At 51.1% G+C, this 18,605-nt stretch overlaps 1 protein-coding gene across 1 annotated transcript in view; it reads right to left on the bottom strand.

Moving 5' to 3' along the window:
• The window catches only part of BPIFB4 (BPI fold containing family B member 4), a 28,404-nt gene that overhangs the window by 6,678 nt on the left and 3,121 nt on the right, over positions 1-18,605 (bottom strand). The window contains exons 5-14 of the mRNA XM_045443768.1: positions 17,707-17,850; positions 14,665-14,728; positions 14,147-14,207; positions 12,939-13,030; positions 11,374-11,577; positions 9,427-9,480; positions 6,189-6,359; positions 5,024-5,091; positions 2,771-2,813; positions 758-821 (exon numbers count right to left, since the gene is read on the bottom strand). Of these exons, the coding sequence (XP_045299724.1) occupies positions 758-821; positions 2,771-2,813; positions 5,024-5,091; positions 6,189-6,359; positions 9,427-9,480; positions 11,374-11,577; positions 12,939-13,030; positions 14,147-14,207; positions 14,665-14,728; positions 17,707-17,850 (965 nt within the window). The remainder of the gene's footprint in view (positions 1-757; positions 822-2,770; positions 2,814-5,023; positions 5,092-6,188; positions 6,360-9,426; positions 9,481-11,373; positions 11,578-12,938; positions 13,031-14,146; positions 14,208-14,664; positions 14,729-17,706; positions 17,851-18,605) is intronic.

An 18,605-nucleotide genomic window follows, 5' to 3' on the forward strand; every position in this document is an offset into this window, starting at 1 on the left:
ATTTTTTTAATGGGGAAAAAAGAGTTTAATAGGAAATATAACCAGGGGTCGAGATTAATTGCCTCTGGGAGGTGAGATTTTACCTTTTATTTATTTTTTATTTATTTATTAAAAATTTTTTTTAACGTTTATTTATTTTTGAGACAGAGAGAGACAGAGCATGAACAGGGGAGGGGCAGAGAGAGAGGGAGACACAGAATCTGAAACAGGCTCCAGGCTCTGAGCTGTCAGCACAGAGCCCGACGTGGGGCTCAAACTCACGGACCGTGAGATCATGACCTGAGCCGAAGTCGGACACTTAACTGACAAAGCCACCCAGGCGCTCCGAGATTTTACCTTTTAAACTGTTCAGGACTTTCTAAAACTGACACACATGTAATTTTCATGAGTGATCAGAATTTTACCTGGATAATCAGAAAAATCAGCCAAATAAGTGAAGAAGAAGGAAAGGGAGGAGGAAGAGGAGGAGGAGGGGGAGGAGGAAGAGGAGGAGGAGGGGGAGGAGAAGGAGGAGGAGAAGGAGAGAAAAAGGAGGAGAAGGAGGAGAGAAGAAGGCGGCAGAAGCAGCAAATATGGAAGTTGATGCACGCTTGGGCAACATTTGCACTCAGAGGGTTAAATACATAAGCTTAGAATGAAGTTCTCAGGAATACGGTTGAGGTAGAATGGCTGTGTGTCAAACATGCCCGACAAACCAGCAGCCACCAGGTCCCCAAGCCACCCCCCACCCCCGCGGAGGCACAGGCACCGCTCTCACCGTTCATGGCAGGCAGAAACGCCAGGTCGAAGATCTTCCCCACCAGCACCTCCAAGAGGCCAACCTGCAGGGGAAGGACGAGAACTCAACCCAGGCATTGGTTCGCTCAGATCCCCGGGGGCCCCTTGAGGCCCTGCCCTGTGGCCGGAAGGCGCAGAGCTGCTCTGGGAGAATCTGGGAGCTGCCGTGACTTTAGAACCACCTAGGTGGACAGCCGCAAGGCGCATCTGTGCACCTGCTCTCGGTGTAGTTGGGGAGACTGAGGCCCAGAGCAGGGCAAGCACCGGCCCCAGGCTCATGGTGAGGCAGGGACTGGGGGAGGCCCGGAGCACTGGTCTACCGTGGCTCGCTCTGCAGCCACCCTGGTGTCATGGAAGGCCCTCGGGCTGTGTAGCCAACACTCTGGGGTTCCATCCCAGCTCAGTCTCCGTGGGCCTCTCTGAGAAGTCTCCCTCACCTCTCTGACCCTCAGTTTCCTCAGCTGTAAAATGGGCCAGCAAGCCCAGCCTGCAAGCTGGCTCACACAGGCAGATCAGGATTACAGACAGATCAGGTAAAATACCTGTCCTTGAGACTTCTCATGTGCACACGCTCTTGACTTCTCTAAGCCCTGGTTTCCACAGCTGAAGATAGGAGTGAATACTCCTTTCTCGTACAGCGGTTGTAAAAGCCGAATGTAAACTCCTCCGTGTAAAGTCCCCACCTTGCTGTAGAACCGCATGGTGCGGCCGCGACAAGAGCATGGGACTTTCATCCCAGCGCTGTGACCTTGGGCAAGCCCCCCAGCTTCTCTGCATTGGGCTGCCTTATCTGGAAAACGGGCTAATAGCTCTACCCAAATCATAAGTTTGTTGTGAGGATTAAACGAGAGAAATTTGGTTAAAAAAAAAAAAAAAAAAAAAAGAAGCTTAATTTGGTGCCAGTCTCTGTGGCCCCAGAAATAGTCTCTAATTTCACACTGTGCGAGCTTCTTTTCTTCTCGGAGTCCAGAGATGCCAGTTCTGGTCCCAGCTGTGCCCCAGGCAGCTGTGAGGCACGTCGCTGCCCAGCCCTGGGCCCCAGCTTCTCCATCTATAAAATGCGGCTGGTGACACCAGCAACATGGGTTGTGGAGGCTGGGGGTGGAAAAACCCAAAAATAGGCAACACGGTAGGTATTTGACTCTCTCTGTGCACATGGAAGTCTCACCACGACTGTTCTAGAAAGCAAACGTCTGTTGTCAATTTGTAAAAGAGAAGAGGGGCATTTCTGGAGACTCTTGGTGGTGTGGGGGGACCCAAGAATAAACAGATGAAACGGGACCCACCCCTAGAATCTGAGCTTCTCTGGTTAGAAAGGCAGAATTTCAGAACGTGGTGGTAAAGGGGTGGTTAGAAACATATCCGAAACTGTTTGCTTTACAGATGAGGAAACTGAGGCTCGGAGTGGGTTGGTATTGCCGAAAGTCACATAGGAGTCAGTGGCAAAGCCAAGCGTCCAGATCCAGAAAGGAAGGGGTCCTGGGACGTGGCTGTCCCTACCGCCCCCCCGCTTCAGAGCAGAGGGATTTGGGCCACGTTGCCTCCACGGGAACAGGTGGTTTAAAATGGGACAGCCTGGTGGCGCCTGGGTGGCTCAGTCGGTTGGGCGTCCGACTTCGACTCAGGTCAAGATCTCGCGGTTCATGAGTTCGAGCCCTGCGTCAGGCTCTGTGCTGACACTCGGAGCCTGGAGCCTGCTTCGGAATCTGTGTCTCCCTCTCTCTGCCCCTCCCCACTGGTGCTCTCTCTCTCTTTCTCAGAAATAAAAAATAAAAACCATTAAAATGGGACAGCCTCATTGGCAGAGTTGGAGCTGTGAGTCTGTACTCTGCCCCTCACTGGCTTTGGGGGCCTCAGTTTCCCCACCTGTAAAGGAGGCCTCACAGAGATGGTGCCAATGTTTTGGAATTCACAGACTCCCTCGGCCCCAGCTAGCCACGTGGGGACACGGTTCCCAGAATATCTTGCCCTTGAGCTTGCGCTTAGTACTTACATCAAAGTTGCCTACGTTTGAGGTTCTGAGGTTGAGGTGAGTCCTGCCAATAAAGCAAACGACCAGTTAGAAGTGGTGATTGCCTGAGAATCATAAGGGGTTTATATTCCCATAAACTATCGAAAGCCCCTCCGCGAACATCCTCACAAAGACCTTGCTTGACCCGGGGGGCAGTCAGTAAGAACGACGTTGATCTCCGCGTATTGAGCACCAACTATGTATTAGACACGACGCGGAGGCTTTTATACTCTACACAGGAGCCCCTTAGCGGAAGTTTTGTTTTCCGTGGTCTCAGTGACCCGCACTCAGCTGCAGTCTGGAAGAGATGATCCCCCTTCTGATGTGCTGCCGAAGGTCAGTGGTAGCCTAATGCTACATCACAGTGCCTACATCATTCACCCGGCTTCATTCATCTTGGCACCTAGATATTTTATCGTCTCGCATCATCACCAGGAGGCGGGTGAGTACAGCACAGTATTTTGAGAAAGAGAGACGTAAATTTTATTATGGGGTGTTGTTATAATCGTCCTCTTTTATTATGGTTGTTGGTAATCTCTTACCGGGCCTAGTTTATAAATGGAACGTTATCACAGGTACATTTGTACAGGAAGACCTAGACCCAGTAGAGGTGGGGTTTGGTACCGTCTGCACTTTCAGGCGTCTGCTGGGGGTCTTGGAACGTATCCCCTGCGGATAAGGAGGGACTGTACATAAGGCTCCAATCATAACTGTGACCCCTACTGGCTGTATGTCCTTGGCCAAAGTACTTACCCTCTCTATGCCTCAGTTTCCTCGTCTGCAAAGTGAGTGGCTGCAAGGACTAAAGGAGTCATCCAAGTCAAGGCCTTGCCTGGTACATAGTGCGTGCCGTGCACACATAAGCAATGATCCCTACCTCGCCGGATCCTTCCAGCAACCCCGTCTGGGAGTAACCTGAGGCTCCCGGGGTAACCGACCATGGCCACAGAGCTCAGAGGGGAGAGCCCAGGACTCTGCCCTGAGGTGTGTTTTTGGCTGCTGGGCTATTCTGAGGAGGGAGGCTCGAGGCCTGGGTTTGAGGTCCCTGTCTGTGCTGTGAGGGTCTCAGTCTCACTGCACTTGAATCTTACCTGCAAACCCACAGCCCTACATGCGGCCAGACCAGACTCACCCATGGGGCAAAGCCATTGGGGCCGTAGGGCATCCAGCAGGACAGAAACCAGTGTTTTACTGCCGACTTCCACTCCCTTCCCTCCTTTTCCCTCAGACCCTCCATCCACAACACCGCAGCTTTTTCCTGACCTTTAAAGTTTGCCTGCACTGCTCTGGCTGCCCCCAAGCCCCCACTGGCCCCTTCTCATCATCCAGGACTTAGGTCGGGCATCACCTCCTTAGAAACTCTTGGATGGCTCTGAGTCATGTCTTATTTTGAGTAATTCCCATTGTTGGGCTTGATCAACTGTCCTAAGAAGAAAAAGTGATAATGAACGAGGCACACGCTGACAATTTTACACACAGTCTCGCTTATCTTGAAGTGGGAATGAGAATAGTACTTACTGCCATAGGCTGAGGTCAAGAATGAAATGAATTGAGACACATTCAGGGCTTAGCTGAATGCCTGGCACGTAGTGTTATTATGAGTCCTATGAGGTAGGGACTATTATCCCCATTTTCAGATGAGAAAGCTGAGTTTCAGAGAGGCAAAGTCACTTGGCCTCTGTCACACAGCCTGTCAGTGGTCACGTTAGGATCTGAGCTCATACGGCCTGGCTCCAAAGCCTGCACTTGTAACCACGCGATGCAGCTCCAGCTCAGACAGACCTGGGCTGGCCCAGAGCCCCTCTCTGGACCTGCTGTGTGGGCCTGAGTAAGGCAACCCGCCTCTCTAAGCCCTAGTTGTCTCCTCTTTAAGATGGGAGATGCCGCAGGGCCATTGCAAGGCTGAACAAGAGAAGGCACATAAATACCTAGTGCAAAGCCTGGCCCATCATCATCACGGCTGTCATTATTATTATTGATATGGTAGTTGTTGTCGGCAGTAGGTTCCTTCTAGCAAGCTCGCGGCATCACCCCCATTGCCCAGCTCGTGCCAGCGGCCTTGGCGGTCACAGCCCATTTTCACCTTTGCAGCCTTTTGGATCTACCCAGCCCTGACAGCCATGCTGGGGGACCTCCGGTGACCTCCCAGATGTCCCTTCAGGAGCTGGCACCAGGCACAGCAGCACCAAGGAGGCCTTTCTGAGCAGCAGGGGCCCGAGTCTGCAACCCCCTTACTTGTCCAGCTTGGCGTCGATCATCAGCTTATCCCCCTCCACGGAAAACATGGCCAAGAGTTCTGTGTCCTGGAGGAAAGAGGGATGAGAATGAAGTGTCGCCACTGGGAGCGCTCTGTGCACCAGGCGCTGGCTGGGCGCTGCGTCAGCACTCAGCGTAACACAGGCTGTTCCCCGAGGTCTTGGCCAAACCTCCTTTTACGGGCCGGCCGAGGCCCCAGTAACGCTCACTCGGCCAGATGAAAAAGAAGGTGTGAGAGTGATCCAGGCAGTGGGAAGGGTATGTGCCAAAGCCCTGGGGCAGGAAAGAGGATGGCGTTAGATGGAAGAGAGAAAGCCGGAGAGCAAGGAGGTAAGAGGGCTGCAGGAGACTGAGTGGGAAGGGTCCAGATCGGGCAGGGCCAGAAAAATCAAGGCTGCATCCTGGAGGCACTGGAGAGCCATGGCAGGACTCTGAGCTGGATCATACAGACATTTAGGCTATTGATGGGAAAATTTCCACACAGCAGGGGCTGATCAACAGGGGACTGAATCAGGCACAGCCATGTCCACTCCCTGGGTGAGAACCAGCCCTTTGAATCTGACATCTGATGATGCCCAGAAAGGACCCCCAATACACCATGGCTTGGCATGGTCTAGCTGAGAATGCCCACTTCCCGGATTAGAAGTGGCTCATTTGGTCTTGAGCCCTGGGAGGAAAGACTGAGAAGACATAGCAGATGGGGCAGAACCCTAAGTGTCTGAATTAAGCTTTAACCACCAAGGGGGAAATGGCACTTAACACAGCACATTGCTTCAACAAATAGGTGCTTTACTGAGCACCTACTATGTGTAGCACTCTGTGGCTAGGCTGAGGATGCTGTAGTGAATAAGACAAATTACATCTCTGTCCAGAAATAAACTAACAAATGCATTTTATAGTGTCAGGTTAAGGCTACAAACCAAGTAACGCAAGAGAGGCCGAGAGAGAGAGAGAGAGAGAGAGAGAGAGAGAGACGCATCCAAGCTCACATAGCTAAAAGTGCTAAAGGTTGAATTTGAATCAGATCATCTGGCCCCAAGTTGGGCTTATAGTCACTACGGTTGGTTTTGTGGGGGATCTGAGGGGGTCTGGGGACTCCGGAAGACCACTCGGCGCCCCCTCCCCCCCCCCCACTGATACTCACCACATCGATGAGGCAGATGGTGGTCTCAACGTCATTGGGCTGGGAGACCATGACCTCGGAGGTGGCGAACACCCTCACCAGTGCCTTGTCCTTCTGAAGCGTCACTGAAGGCGGGTTCGGTACCTGGATCCTGATGGTGAGTGGGCGGGACTCGGGGTACTGCTGGAACACCTTGCGGGGGGGACCCCAGGCCAGAGTGAGTGGGGCCCTGGGTAGCGGGGTCAGCAGCCAACTCTAAACACACGGCACAGGTGTCACCCCGGGCACCTGCAGCAATGCCCGAGCCCTACATGCATGTGAGGGCTCTTACCTGCTGCCGCGTTTGGGGAGGCGGCTGCCCCCTCCGAACCCCTCACAGGGCGTTGCTACGAGAATTAAATGTGGGGGTGCCGGCAAAGCCTCGAGCTCAATGCCCGATGCATGGAAATGCTCAGAATTTGCGACTGAGCAAGATGGGTTTGTCCGGACATTCACGGTTGCATCGAATCATTACCACAAATCCATAGGGTATCATTTTCTCCGTGTGACAGAGTTAAAAAACTGAGGTTCAAGCAAATTGTCCAAAGTCAGCAGGCGAGCTGAGATGGCAGCCCAGGGCTGTGTCACTCAGAAGCCCAGGGCCCATCTCCCCTCCCGCTGCCTCTGGACACCCCACCTGGAATGAGAAAGTTTGTATTTTGGGGCACCTCACAGTGAAAACTCAGAGCAAGGCACAGCCTACCTGGGTTTGCAGGGGTCTCTGGAGCCCCCCAGGTGGGAGGAATCTGAGCCTGTTTGCTGTGAATGGACTCCCCAAAAGCTAATGAGCTAAAGGGACGGTTCATCAAAAAGTCAGTTCCCATATGTGCTGAATTACTGCTTTACCAAAAACTTTATTTTAAGGAACATTCTTCTTTCTTCTTTCTTTTTTTTAAAAAAGACTTTAATCTCTACACCCAGCATGGGGCTCACATTCATGACCCCCAAGATGAAGAGTTGCATGCTCTTCTGACTGAGCCAGCCAGATGCCCCGAAGGAACACTTTTCTTAAAAATACTAAATGGCGGCGCCTGGGTGGCTCAGTCGGTTAGGTGCCCGACTTCAGCTCAGGTCATGATCTCGTGGTTTGTGAGTTCGAGCCCCACGTCGGGCTCTGGGCTGACGGCTCGGAGCCTGGAGCCTGCTTCCCATTCTGTGTCTCCCTCTCTCTCTGCCCCTCCCCCACTCACGCTCTGTCTCTCTCTCCTTCAAAACTAAACATTAAAAAAAATTTTTTTAAATATATATTAAAAGAATTTATATGGGAAAAACTACAAAGTTACTTTAAAAAGAAATCCATGTAAATGGAAACTTCTCCACAGGCAATGCAGCAGTGTGGATCCTGGAACTAAGAAGATTCTACTCATGTTCTTGAACACATTGTCAAGGTGAAATTCTTTTATTTATTCTTACTTATTTTTAAAAAGTTTTTGTAAAGTGTATTTATTTATTTTGAGAGAGCACAAGCGGGGGAGGAGCAGACAGAGAGGGAGGGAGAGAGAATCCCAAGCAGGCTCCATGCTTTCAGCACAGAGCCCGAGGTAGGGCTCAAACTCACGAACGGAGAGATCATGACCTGAGCCAAAATCAAGAGTCAGATGCTTAATTAACCGCATCCGACTGAGCCGCCCAGGCGCCCCAAGGTGAAATTCTTTTAAACAAACTCTTGATCTGTTGGCAAATCTAGCAGATTTAGCCAAATGACCACTGAGCGAATTCACCCTTTGGCAAATTGGCTTTCAACAAATCAATAATTTGGTAACTGGCTTTTCACAAGGGGATTTTGGGGATACCTGGAGGAGCCAACCCCAACATACACGGTCTCCAGTAATTAGCAACACCTTCCTTCACAGGGACGCGGAGAGGTTACCTCAAACTCTCCCCACAGCAGCAGGAGACCCAGGATGCACACCCCAGCTCTGATTAAGCCTGGATCTCCGGGGGACACTCTCCCGTGTCTAGCCTGAATCTCCGCTGCTGCAGACCCAGAGTCCCATTTCAAGGTCTGAGTCTTTGTGCCAGCACAGCATTTGCCATGTTGTGTGACTTCTCTGAGCCTCTGTTTCCCTGTCTGTGAAATGGATTGCTCCCCTTTTCCGGCCCCATGAATGAGGGGGATGATTAAAACCAAATAAAAGAGGGAATTCTTAAATTTTTTTCATAAACTGTAAAGTGCAGTGGACATAGAAGTGGTCCAGTAAATAAAAGGTCCATTTGATAGAACTCTACCTGCCCCTGACCTCAGATAATGGTGCTATGCCATTCAGCTTCCAACCGCATGAGGGCGATAGTGATCATTTGTTGACTTGGGTCTCCTTTCCTGCTTCTGAAGTCGAACCAGCAGAACAGAACAGGTAGAAAAGAGATGAAAAATGTCTAAAATGGTCGTAGGTTACAGCAATCCTTTGTACCTGCATAGCGCTTTCTGTGTAAGAAGCTCTCTCCTGCCAGGTGCAGGCTAACAGGTTTTGGACCAGCGCTGGGGCAAGAACTGGGATCAGAAAGGCCTTTGTTCCAACCGTATATAGCTAATAATCTGACAAGAGCACACTTGCCCTTTTTAAAAAAAAAAAAAAAACAAACGGTTTTGTTATTATGAACAAGAACAATAATAGTGAACATTTATCAAATGCCTACTCTGTGCTTATGTTCAACTCCCAGGTTCACAGCCACATGGTGAAGTGGGCATTGTTAGCCCCATTTCCCAGAGGAGAAAACGGAGGCTCAGAGAGATGTCATTTGCCTATGGTAGTATGGTTGAGACATGCTTAGCTGGAATTCAAGTTCATGTTTGCTCCAAAAATCTGGCTCCTCCCATCTGAGCCACCATGCACCTGCGGGGGTCAGCATCTTTACGTGAACCATCACCTTCATCTCCTTCACTCTCCTAGACGAAGGTGTGGAGTAGGAGCTCGCATCCGTTTTTTAACGATGAGGAAGCCAAGGCTCAGAGATGTTAAGACTCTTGCCTGAAGACACACAGCGATGAAGTAGCCAGACGAGGATTAGAAAGGTGCAGACCAGTCCACTGCTACAGCTCAGGGTCTTTCCACCTCAACCCTCCATGCCCTCCTGGCATGGGGATTTGGACACCACACCTTTGTCACTGCACTCGGATCACCCCACCCTGGTTGTGGGCGTCTCCCCTTCTGACCCAGTTCCCGGGACACCTAGAAGGAGGGGAGGGCTGAAGACAAGGGGACGTGTCTGCTTTACGTACCTTGGGAATCAGAGCTCCCAGCGTGGACGTGGTGAGAGGAGGAAGTTCTTCAAACTGCAGGGCAAGAAGGGGCATGTGAGTCCCTGAGGCTGCAGGGACAGACAGGAGTTGCTAACACAGTGCTTAAACACCTACACACCCTCAGGCAACCAGCAGGGGCATCTTCTTCCCTTCAAAGACCCCTTGGGAGGTCCTGCCTGTCCAATGGCAACCCACATACTGATCACGGCAGCCGTTTTGTGGTTAAGGGGACAGGGCCAGCCACTTAAGCTTACTATAGGCATGACTTTATGGGGCAGGAGGTAAGAAAAGACCTGACTCTTTCTCCTCTAGATGTAATTCTTAACTTTTTTGTTTATTTATTTATTTATTTATTTATTCATTTATTCATTCATTCATTCATTCAGAGAGAGAGAGAGAGAGAGAGAGAGAGAAAGAGGCAGAAAGAGAAGGAGAGAGAATCCTAAGCAGGCTCTGCCCGCCAGCTTGGAGCCCCACGTGGGCCTTGAACCCACAAATCGTGAGATCATGACCTGAGTCAAAGCCAAGAGTCAGATGCTTAACCGACTGAGCCACCCAGGCGTGCCTAAATGTAATTCTTTATCAAAACAAGGTGAACATCCGTGAGTCCATGTGGATAACCCAGTGTCCACTAAATGCATAATTCTGCCATATCCAAAGATCTGCTTTTGAAAACCTCAAATACTAAAAAATGAAAAGTCAGTACCACTTGACAGAAAGAAATGGCAACTGTGAAAGTAAATGCAATAAAAATGAAACAGTGCCATTATATTCTCCATGGATCTTGTTGTCTGTGGAGGGCTTTGAGGGGGGTGAGTCCTGTTCTCTCTGAGTTACAAAGAGGACACTTAAAAGTACAAGAGAGGATTAACTATGTACTATCACCAAATGGAGACTTCTTGGTGGAATCAAGATGGACGTAATTCATACGGTGGTTTTTTGGAGAATAGCTTGTTCTTAGGAGACACACACAAATTTATGGAGTGGGATGTCATGTTTCTAAAAACTTAAATTGTTCAACAATAGCTAGCTAGCTTGCTGATAGATAGGTTAGATAGGTGGATGAATGGAATGATGGAAGGAAGGAAGGAAGGAAGGAAGGAAGGAAGGAAGGAAAGAAGGAAGGAAGGAAAGAAGGAAGGGAGGGAGGAAGGAAAGGAGGGAGGAAGGGAGGAAGGGAGGAAGGGAGGAAGGAAGGGAGGGAGGGAGCAAGGAAGGGAGGGAGGGAGGGAGGGAAGAGGGGAGGAAGGGAGGGAGGAAGAAAGCATGGATGAGTAGGTGGGAGGAAAGGAGGGAGGGAGGAAGGAAGGGAGGGAGGAAGGAAGCATGGATGAGTAGGTGGGTAGATCAGTGGGTCAGCAGATGGATGGATTCGTAGACATGAAGCAAATATGGCAAAATATTAACTGGTGAATCTAGGTGAAGGATATTTGGGCACTGATCGTGCTATTTTGTAACTTTTCTGAAGACTTGAAATTTTTAAAAGAAAACATTTGGAAAGAAAATCATTCTGGAGCATACCTTATTCTTATGTATCTTTTAGTTATTTAATACCAATGTTTACCAAGTAAAAGGATCCTAAGCATTTATATTGAGATACGTATGTAAGAATATATACTATGATTTTAAAGAAGGAGTGACATAAAATTAAATAGAACTGAATAGAGATCAACTTTCTCATCATATGATTTGATGTTCTTTAATGCCACGTCTACGAATCGCCTAAAATCATCTCAGTCACCGTGCTTTGGTAAACACTGACATAACCAATACATGCCCGTGAGTGCGAAATGAGTCAGGGGCGCACTGTCTACTTACTGTTCTCACTTGAAAGCAATTTGCCCAAGGCTGTGGGGACTAGACAGGACCAACGGGGAGCTGTTTGCTGCCCGGCCCAGCCCACCTCCGGATGGGACCATGACTCACCATGCCGTTGGTGATGTCGATATCCAGTGCCCCTTGTTTCTGCAGGAGGGCCAACACTGAGCCCAGGAAGTTGGCAGAAATGGCCAGTTGGGAGTTGGTGTTGTCGCCCATGGGGGGTAATTCTGGCATCTTTTGTCTGGGAGTCATGGCTGGTCGCCCCAGTGGATAGTCAATGAGCTCTCCTCCAGCCTCCCCGACCAGAGTCTGGGGAAGCAGAGAGGGAAGGGGTCACAGGGAGGGTTACAGGGAGATGAGCGGAGGAGGCTGAGACTGGGGTGACGCCCTGGCAGCCTTCCTCGATTAAACCCCCTGGGTCTGAGTTCCCCTTTCTTTTATGGTCCCTGGCTTTTCTTTGTTTGTGATGGCACGGAACCTCCTGCAGTTCTCACTTCATGACCACTTACAGCCATGAGCCCTTTATTTTAAATACGTGTCCAACATGGATTCTTGCCCCTCCGCCCTGCCAAAAGGAGCTAATTACGTGTCCGCACAGTGCCCATGGCGTATCTACTCCCTGAAGACCAGACCCCTCTCCCTGCTCTACAGATGCTGTGTGGTCTGCCCGTGGGGACTTCTCCGCCTCGTTGAGAGCCACTCCGTCCCTACTGCCCCTGGTCAGTCCCTGCCACCACCTCACTACTCCCACCGTGGCTTCTTCCCACATACTGTTCCCTGACCCACGCTCTTCTCTTATTATGGCCCACTTACTGGCAGGTCTCAGCTTACATGTCACTTCCTCCAGGAAGCCCTCCATGACCTCCCTGGATACAGCCTGACTCCTTGCTTTAGGCTCTGATATCCTGGGACCCTCTTGCACAGAACTGATTATCTTTAATTGTGTATTTGTTTGAGTGACTCTTGGATGGCCTAGCCCCTCCAACGGATTGTAAGCTCCATTAAGGCAGAGGTCTTGCCTTGTTCACGGTGCACCCCCAGCCCCAGCACGGAGTCTGGCACACAGCAGGTAACCGACAAACACCTCTTGAATGACTACTGTTTGTGAATAGACTGGGGGGCACGTATATGTGTTCACACGTATCCTGTGTACGTGGCAGCGTGGGGTTCACCCACAGTTCTGTAGCTGATAGAGCAGCGGGGGAAGCACCCATGTTGGTACAGGCTGGGCAGGGGGGGGGGAAGAACGTGTGTGTGTGCCCCGTGCACAGGTAGGGGTCAGATTCAGTGGTGTGCTGGAACCCGCTCACACCAGCTCGGAAGAGCAAAAGTTCCATGCATGTGATATAAAGTTAGTAGCTTGAAACTGGCCATGGTGGGAGTCTTTAGAGCATGGACATCAGCACGGAGGTCACCTTATTATGTCATACAGTGGCTGTGAAGACAGACGGAGTCAATCTACATAAAGCACTTGGAACGTGCCTGCCACGCAGCGAACACTTGGTAAGTGTTGGCTGCGATTGTGTTTCCTGATGTGGCTTCTGGAAGGTCTTCAAGTAATCAGAAGAGGGTCCTGGTCCAACACTGCTTCCCAGACACTGAGTAGAAGCCCATGGGTCTGGCGCTCACACCCCTGCCCGCCTTCCCTTCCCTGAGGCCCCGGCACTCACGTTGAGGTCCAGCTCCAGGAATTCCCCGGTCACAAGCGGGAGGCTGGAGAAGGTATACTGAACACTTCCCAATATCCCCAGAGGAACCAGAGCTGCAGGAAAAGGTGGGGTCATAGGTAGCACCCTTCATCCTCCCAGATGCCTTCCCTTCTTATGCCTCAAGGCGGGCGGGGCAGCAAGGCTCCAGCTCCAGACGGCAGCATGAAAAGAGCAAGAGTTCTGGGTTCAAATCCCACCTCTGCCTCTTCCTTGCTGTGTGACCTCAGGCAAGACACTGTGCCTCTCTGAACCTCAGTTTCTTCCTCTGTAAAATAGGTTTGTATAACTCCTTGGACTATATTGTGGGGTCTGTGGGATTCTGGATATTGATAAGCTTTGTAAACTGTGGAGCACTGTGACCAGGGAGGAAGTTTTAAGGTTCCACAACGTGGTGCTTAGTTGAAGCTGGCATTTCCCTGACTGCTTATGACCAACAGCCCCATCTTCTGGGCTCTCCCTCCCTTGTTCCTGGCCACAAAAGGACAGAATTTCACCCATCTGCAAAAGCCATCCCCAAACTTCCTGGGGTCCCAGAGAGACGGGAGCGCCACCCAAGAGGGCCGCCCTGTATGGCTATAGATACTGTGCACCTCACAAGTCAGGTGCCTCCGTTATGTTGCAGTCTATGTGAAAGGAGGTCCCTGCCATCCTGCTGTGCGTGAACTGCACAACCATACGGGGCAGGCTTGCCTCCAGGTATGTTCACTCAGAAATCGTGGACCACGGCTGGTGTCGGAGCCTGGTTCTAGGGACCTGAACGGTATTCATGGTGTCTCCTGTTATTCACTCTCCGATCCCTCTGTGGGCTGAAGCCAGCCCCCCATATTAGAGTTGAGGAAACTGGAAGGAGTCTTTCCAAGTCCACACAGCTGTCAGGAAAGAGCCAGGACTCTGACCAGCCTCACTGTCTCTGTCCAGAGACTTAGCCACCGGGCCAGGTGGGATGCTCCTCCCTCCGGAGGCATGTCTGGCGCCAAGAGGGAAGGCCAGGTAGCCTCTCTCCTGTGACATCAGCCACACCGCGCTCTAAGGGCCCGAGAGGGGCCTGGTGCCCCCACCACACTGGACCTTCCTCCCAGACATGCTATGCCCCCCGGCGCCTTCCCTGGCTGGGCCCAAATCAGGGCTGGAAGACGCTGGCTGAATGAAGCAAAACAGGAAGGACTTACAGTCCACGAGACCCAGCTGGTCGTTGACAAGACCCAGCACCACATCCACGATGGGGCAGAGCTGTGGGGGGAGAGATGGCATGAGGTTCTGGAGCCGGGGCTGGGCGCTGGGGCGCGGGGCTCAGGAATAGCAATGACAATAGCTGTGTTTACTGCCTGCGTGCTCTGTGCCTGGCACTGTCCTCCCCACAGCCCTGCGGGGAAGGCGCTCTCCTGATCCCCATTTTATAGATGGGAAAAGCGAGATCAGAGAGGTGATAGGATTGTCACGTGGCCCGGAAGTGCCCGAGCTGGGATTCAAACCAGAACTGTGTGACTCTTAAGCTCCACTTCCTTATCCCGTCACTCATCTGTCCCTCCACATTCGTCAGGGTCCTCCCCAGACCCCCAAGAACAGGCCCCAGCCCTCTGGCTCCTCTGGGTCACCTGCACGCCCGCAGGGATGGAGGCTGGACTGCGCTCCCTCTGTCTGGGGAAAGTCTGTGCTCCTTGCTCCCCATCCCTGGATAGGTTCTTACCAAGTCAGGGAGGACGTTGGCCAAGACTCGGTTCACCAAGTTGTCCACGAGGTTGGGGAGAAGCCTGAGGAGAGAGGAGTGGGGGAGGAGGAGGGAGCTCACCAAGCTTGTCCACGCAGCGTCCCGAGCCAGGCCGTGGGCAGCGAGAACCCCTGAGTGCTGGAAAATTGTTCCGAAAGCCAGACAGACAATGTACATTCACCACAGACCTGGCTGGAAAGGCTGCCCAGGCAAATTGCTTGGCTTTTCATTCGCTCATTCACTCATCCATCCATCCATCCATCCGTTCGTTCAACAGACGCTCCTTGAACTCTGCACTGGGTTAGGCCCAGGCTGGGATGCTCCTGTGTGCAGAAGTCACTCCCTCCTGCTCATCTGCCCCTCTAGCGGGCTGCTTGCTGCAGGAAAACGAACATATTCCTCTGTCCAAGCACCCAGCACAGTACCTGGGGCACCGTACGTGCTCGATAAATGTGTGTGGAAGGGAGGGGAGGAGAAATACTGGCCGACAAAATGTGCTCATGGGGTCCACAGGAGAAAACGAGCTGTTGCTGTTGAAAGTCTGGGAGATGGGATTGGTTCTCCAGACAAGGAAACAGCTCTGGAGAAGTGGTCCAAGTGCATCATCCAGCTGTAAACAAACGTCCTAACCAGTTGGTTAAGGGGGGAAAGAGATCATAGTATTGATGCATAGGCAAGACACATAGATGGACAGACAGACAGACTTGTAGGGCAAGGGTTTATTTCCCGAGGCCCCGCAGTGATGAGAAGGTGAGCGAAACATGGTCATCCTCACGCAGTGTCACCGATAGCTTGGCCCCTTAAAAATCCGCCCTTCTGTCCCCACTGAACACTGCCCTGCCTGCACCCTCCCAGCTTGTGTCCAACGCTTGCCAGTTTGACAGAGCAAAGTGTTTCTTGAGATCATGTCCTAATTAGAACATTTCTGTACACGTTTTGGTCTCCTTCTTAGGTGGATTCACAGCTTAAGGGACCTTGTGTTAGTTCCAATGCTCTGTGGATGATAAGGCCCTTGAGAATTTATCCATGTATGGGTGCGTGCGTGTGTGTGCATATGTGTGGAGGGGGGGTAATTTGAATTTAACCTATGTCCATTCAGGGCACAGACTGTTGTCTCCTTCTGAGAAATTATCCAACAGATACACCAGCCCATGTTTAAAATGTACATAATTCACTGTAACCTATTCGTCAGAGCAGAAGATTAGACAAATTGCAATGTCCCCACACCAGGGGACTGGACGAATACATGATGGCTCATCCGGACAACGGAATACCACACAGCTGTAAAAAGTTGAACAAAAAGGAAGCTCTCGCTGTCCAAATACAGGAAAATCTCCAAATAGAGTAAATGAAAAAGTGCAAGGTGATGTTTACAGTATGTGTCCACTTGTGTTAAAAGGAGGGTGGGGAATGAGACTCTATGTTCATGTTTGCTTCATTTGTAGAAAAGAATTGGAAGGAGAATCAAGAAACAAGCACAGTGAGCTTGTTGGGGGGGGGGGTGGGCGGGGAGATGGGAGACAGGGTGAGAGGGGGCTCTCCGGTCTGTGCCTTTGTATTTTTTTTATATCTTTGAACCATGTACTACCAAAAATATTTCCTAGAAAATTAAAAAAAAATCTGTGAGATTTTAGGATGCCTGGGTGTCTCAGTCGAATAAGCATCCAACTCTTGATTTTGGCTCAGGTCATGACCTCGTGGTTCATGGGTTCAAGCATCGCACCCTCTCCCTCACAATAAATAAATAAACTTAAAAAAATCAATCTTTGAGGTTTCTGGGTGCTTCTCTCCCCTCCTCTTGTCACCAAAATATCAGGGGCCAATTTTCTCTGTCCTGACCCACTCTAGAGCAGAAACAAAGACTCAGAGAAGCTCACATGAATCAGAAATTCTTGGGGTCAAGTCGTACAGTGAGGTTATCTGCTCCCAAAGTCTAGATAAGATGAGCACTGGAGTGACAGGGGCAAAGAGATTGATAAGACAGGAGGGGGAGGAGCAGGCAGCCAGAGGCCTCAATGGAGAAGCCAAAAAGACACATTTCCCATGATGAAGGCTAGGGAGGGAGGAGAAAGGGGCTCAGCTCTGAGCTGCCCTGGTGTGCCCTCATCCAAGACCATCACCTGGAGGCAGCGTACCCCTCAATACACACACACTTGGAACGTCTCTGGTTGTGTTGGCCACTTTGTGGGGAGGCTATGATAGAAAAAAACCCAACCCCTAACCAAGGTTGCATTGAATAGAACCAACTGGGAAACTTCCCCATGAGTTGGGGCTCGAAGGGACAGAAAATTCCTGCTAGACAGATGTTCAGAAAACTCTTAAAAAATTTTTTTTAATTTTTATTCATTTTTGAGAGAGAGAGAGAGAGAGAGAGAGAGAGAGAGAGAATGAGCGGGGGAGGGGCAGAGAGAGAGAGGGAGGCACAGAATCTGAAGTAGGCTCCAGCCTCTGAGCTGTCAGCACCGAGCCAACGTGGGGCTCGAACCCCCAAACTGCGAGATCATGACCTGAGCTGAAGTCGGATGCTTAAACCGACTGAGCCACCCAGGCGCCCCAGAAAACTCTTTTTCAAAATATTTATTTATTTTTAGAGGGGAGAAAGGGCAGAGAAAGGGAGAGGAAGCATCCCAAGCAGGCTTCACACTGTCAGCACAGAGCCCAACACGGGGCTCGAAGCCACAAACCGTGAGATCATGAGGTGAGCCGAAATCTAGAGTTGGAGGTGTAATCAGCTGAGCCACCCAGGCGCCCCTCTTCAGAAAACTTAAAATGTGCCAGGTTCTGTACTGTTTTGCATTCGTTATCTCCATTCCAAAGGGAAAGAGAATTAGCCCATTTCACAGACACAGCAAGTGGAGCTCAGATTCAGAGGGCAACAGAGTTGCTCAAAGTCACACAGCAAGGAATCGTGGAGGTTGAACCGCAGGCTGCTTCTAGAGCCTCTGCTCCTGACCACATGGCTTATCAAAGATAGACCGCTCCACCGTCCACCGAGGCACTCCACTGCCCACCGGTACTCACCCTCGAAGCAGCTTGACTTTGATACCCCCCAGGAGGGTGTCACATCGCTCTACAACTAGCCGAGGGTAGCCTGTGCGGTCCATGGTCAGCCGGACCTTGGCCGTGATGTTCACTTCCACCGCGATGTCCAGGAAGCCAATGAGACTAGAGGAGGTCGTGGGGCCAGGGAGACGGCTAGTCAACCTCAGCCTCCAGGCCTCCAGCCTCGTTCAGTTCTACCCAGCACCTTGCACCTTGGGCTGTCTTTGCTGTCCCCGCCCCTTGCTGTCGTGTATCTATTCTGTGCCTTGCTCATCTCTCGGGGTCCCAAACCAGAAGGCTTCCCAGGTCCCTCTACATCCATGAACAAATCCATCTCCCACTTAGTCAATGAGAGAGCCTCAGAGGCTGGGAACAGGAGTCAATAAATGAACTCTACACATACATTCTGGTTTTCAAAGTGACTACCCACTGACCTAGCCTTATAGACAGGACCTCGTCCCATGGGGAGAAATCAGCACAAAAGTCCACTGTCTACAGTCCTCTGCTAAGCACCTACTTTGTGGCGGGCACTATCAGGGAGACATTTTCTTGCTTTCCCTCCCTTGTGGCCACAGCCACCTGGAAAAGGAGATGTCACTATGTCCGTGGTAGGTGAAGACACTAAGACTTGGTGACATTAGGGGCTGACCAGAGGTCACACAGCTTGTAACAGAGTCAGGATTCAAAGCCAGGCTGTCACCTGTCTCTAGTCTCCCAGATCTTAACACCCATGCAGGCTACCTTCACTGCTGACCGGGACCGGAAGATGGCCTGAGCCCAAGGGTATAAGTCAGGTGCCGGTAACACATTCGGTGTTAGTATTCCTCACATTACGGACAAAGAGGCTGGGGTGCAGACAGGGGAAATGACCTGCTCAA

Source organism: Leopardus geoffroyi, chromosome A3 (genome assembly GCF_018350155.1).
Source record: "Leopardus geoffroyi isolate Oge1 chromosome A3, O.geoffroyi_Oge1_pat1.0, whole genome shotgun sequence".
Classification (NCBI taxonomy): domain Eukaryota; kingdom Metazoa; phylum Chordata; class Mammalia; order Carnivora; family Felidae; genus Leopardus; species Leopardus geoffroyi.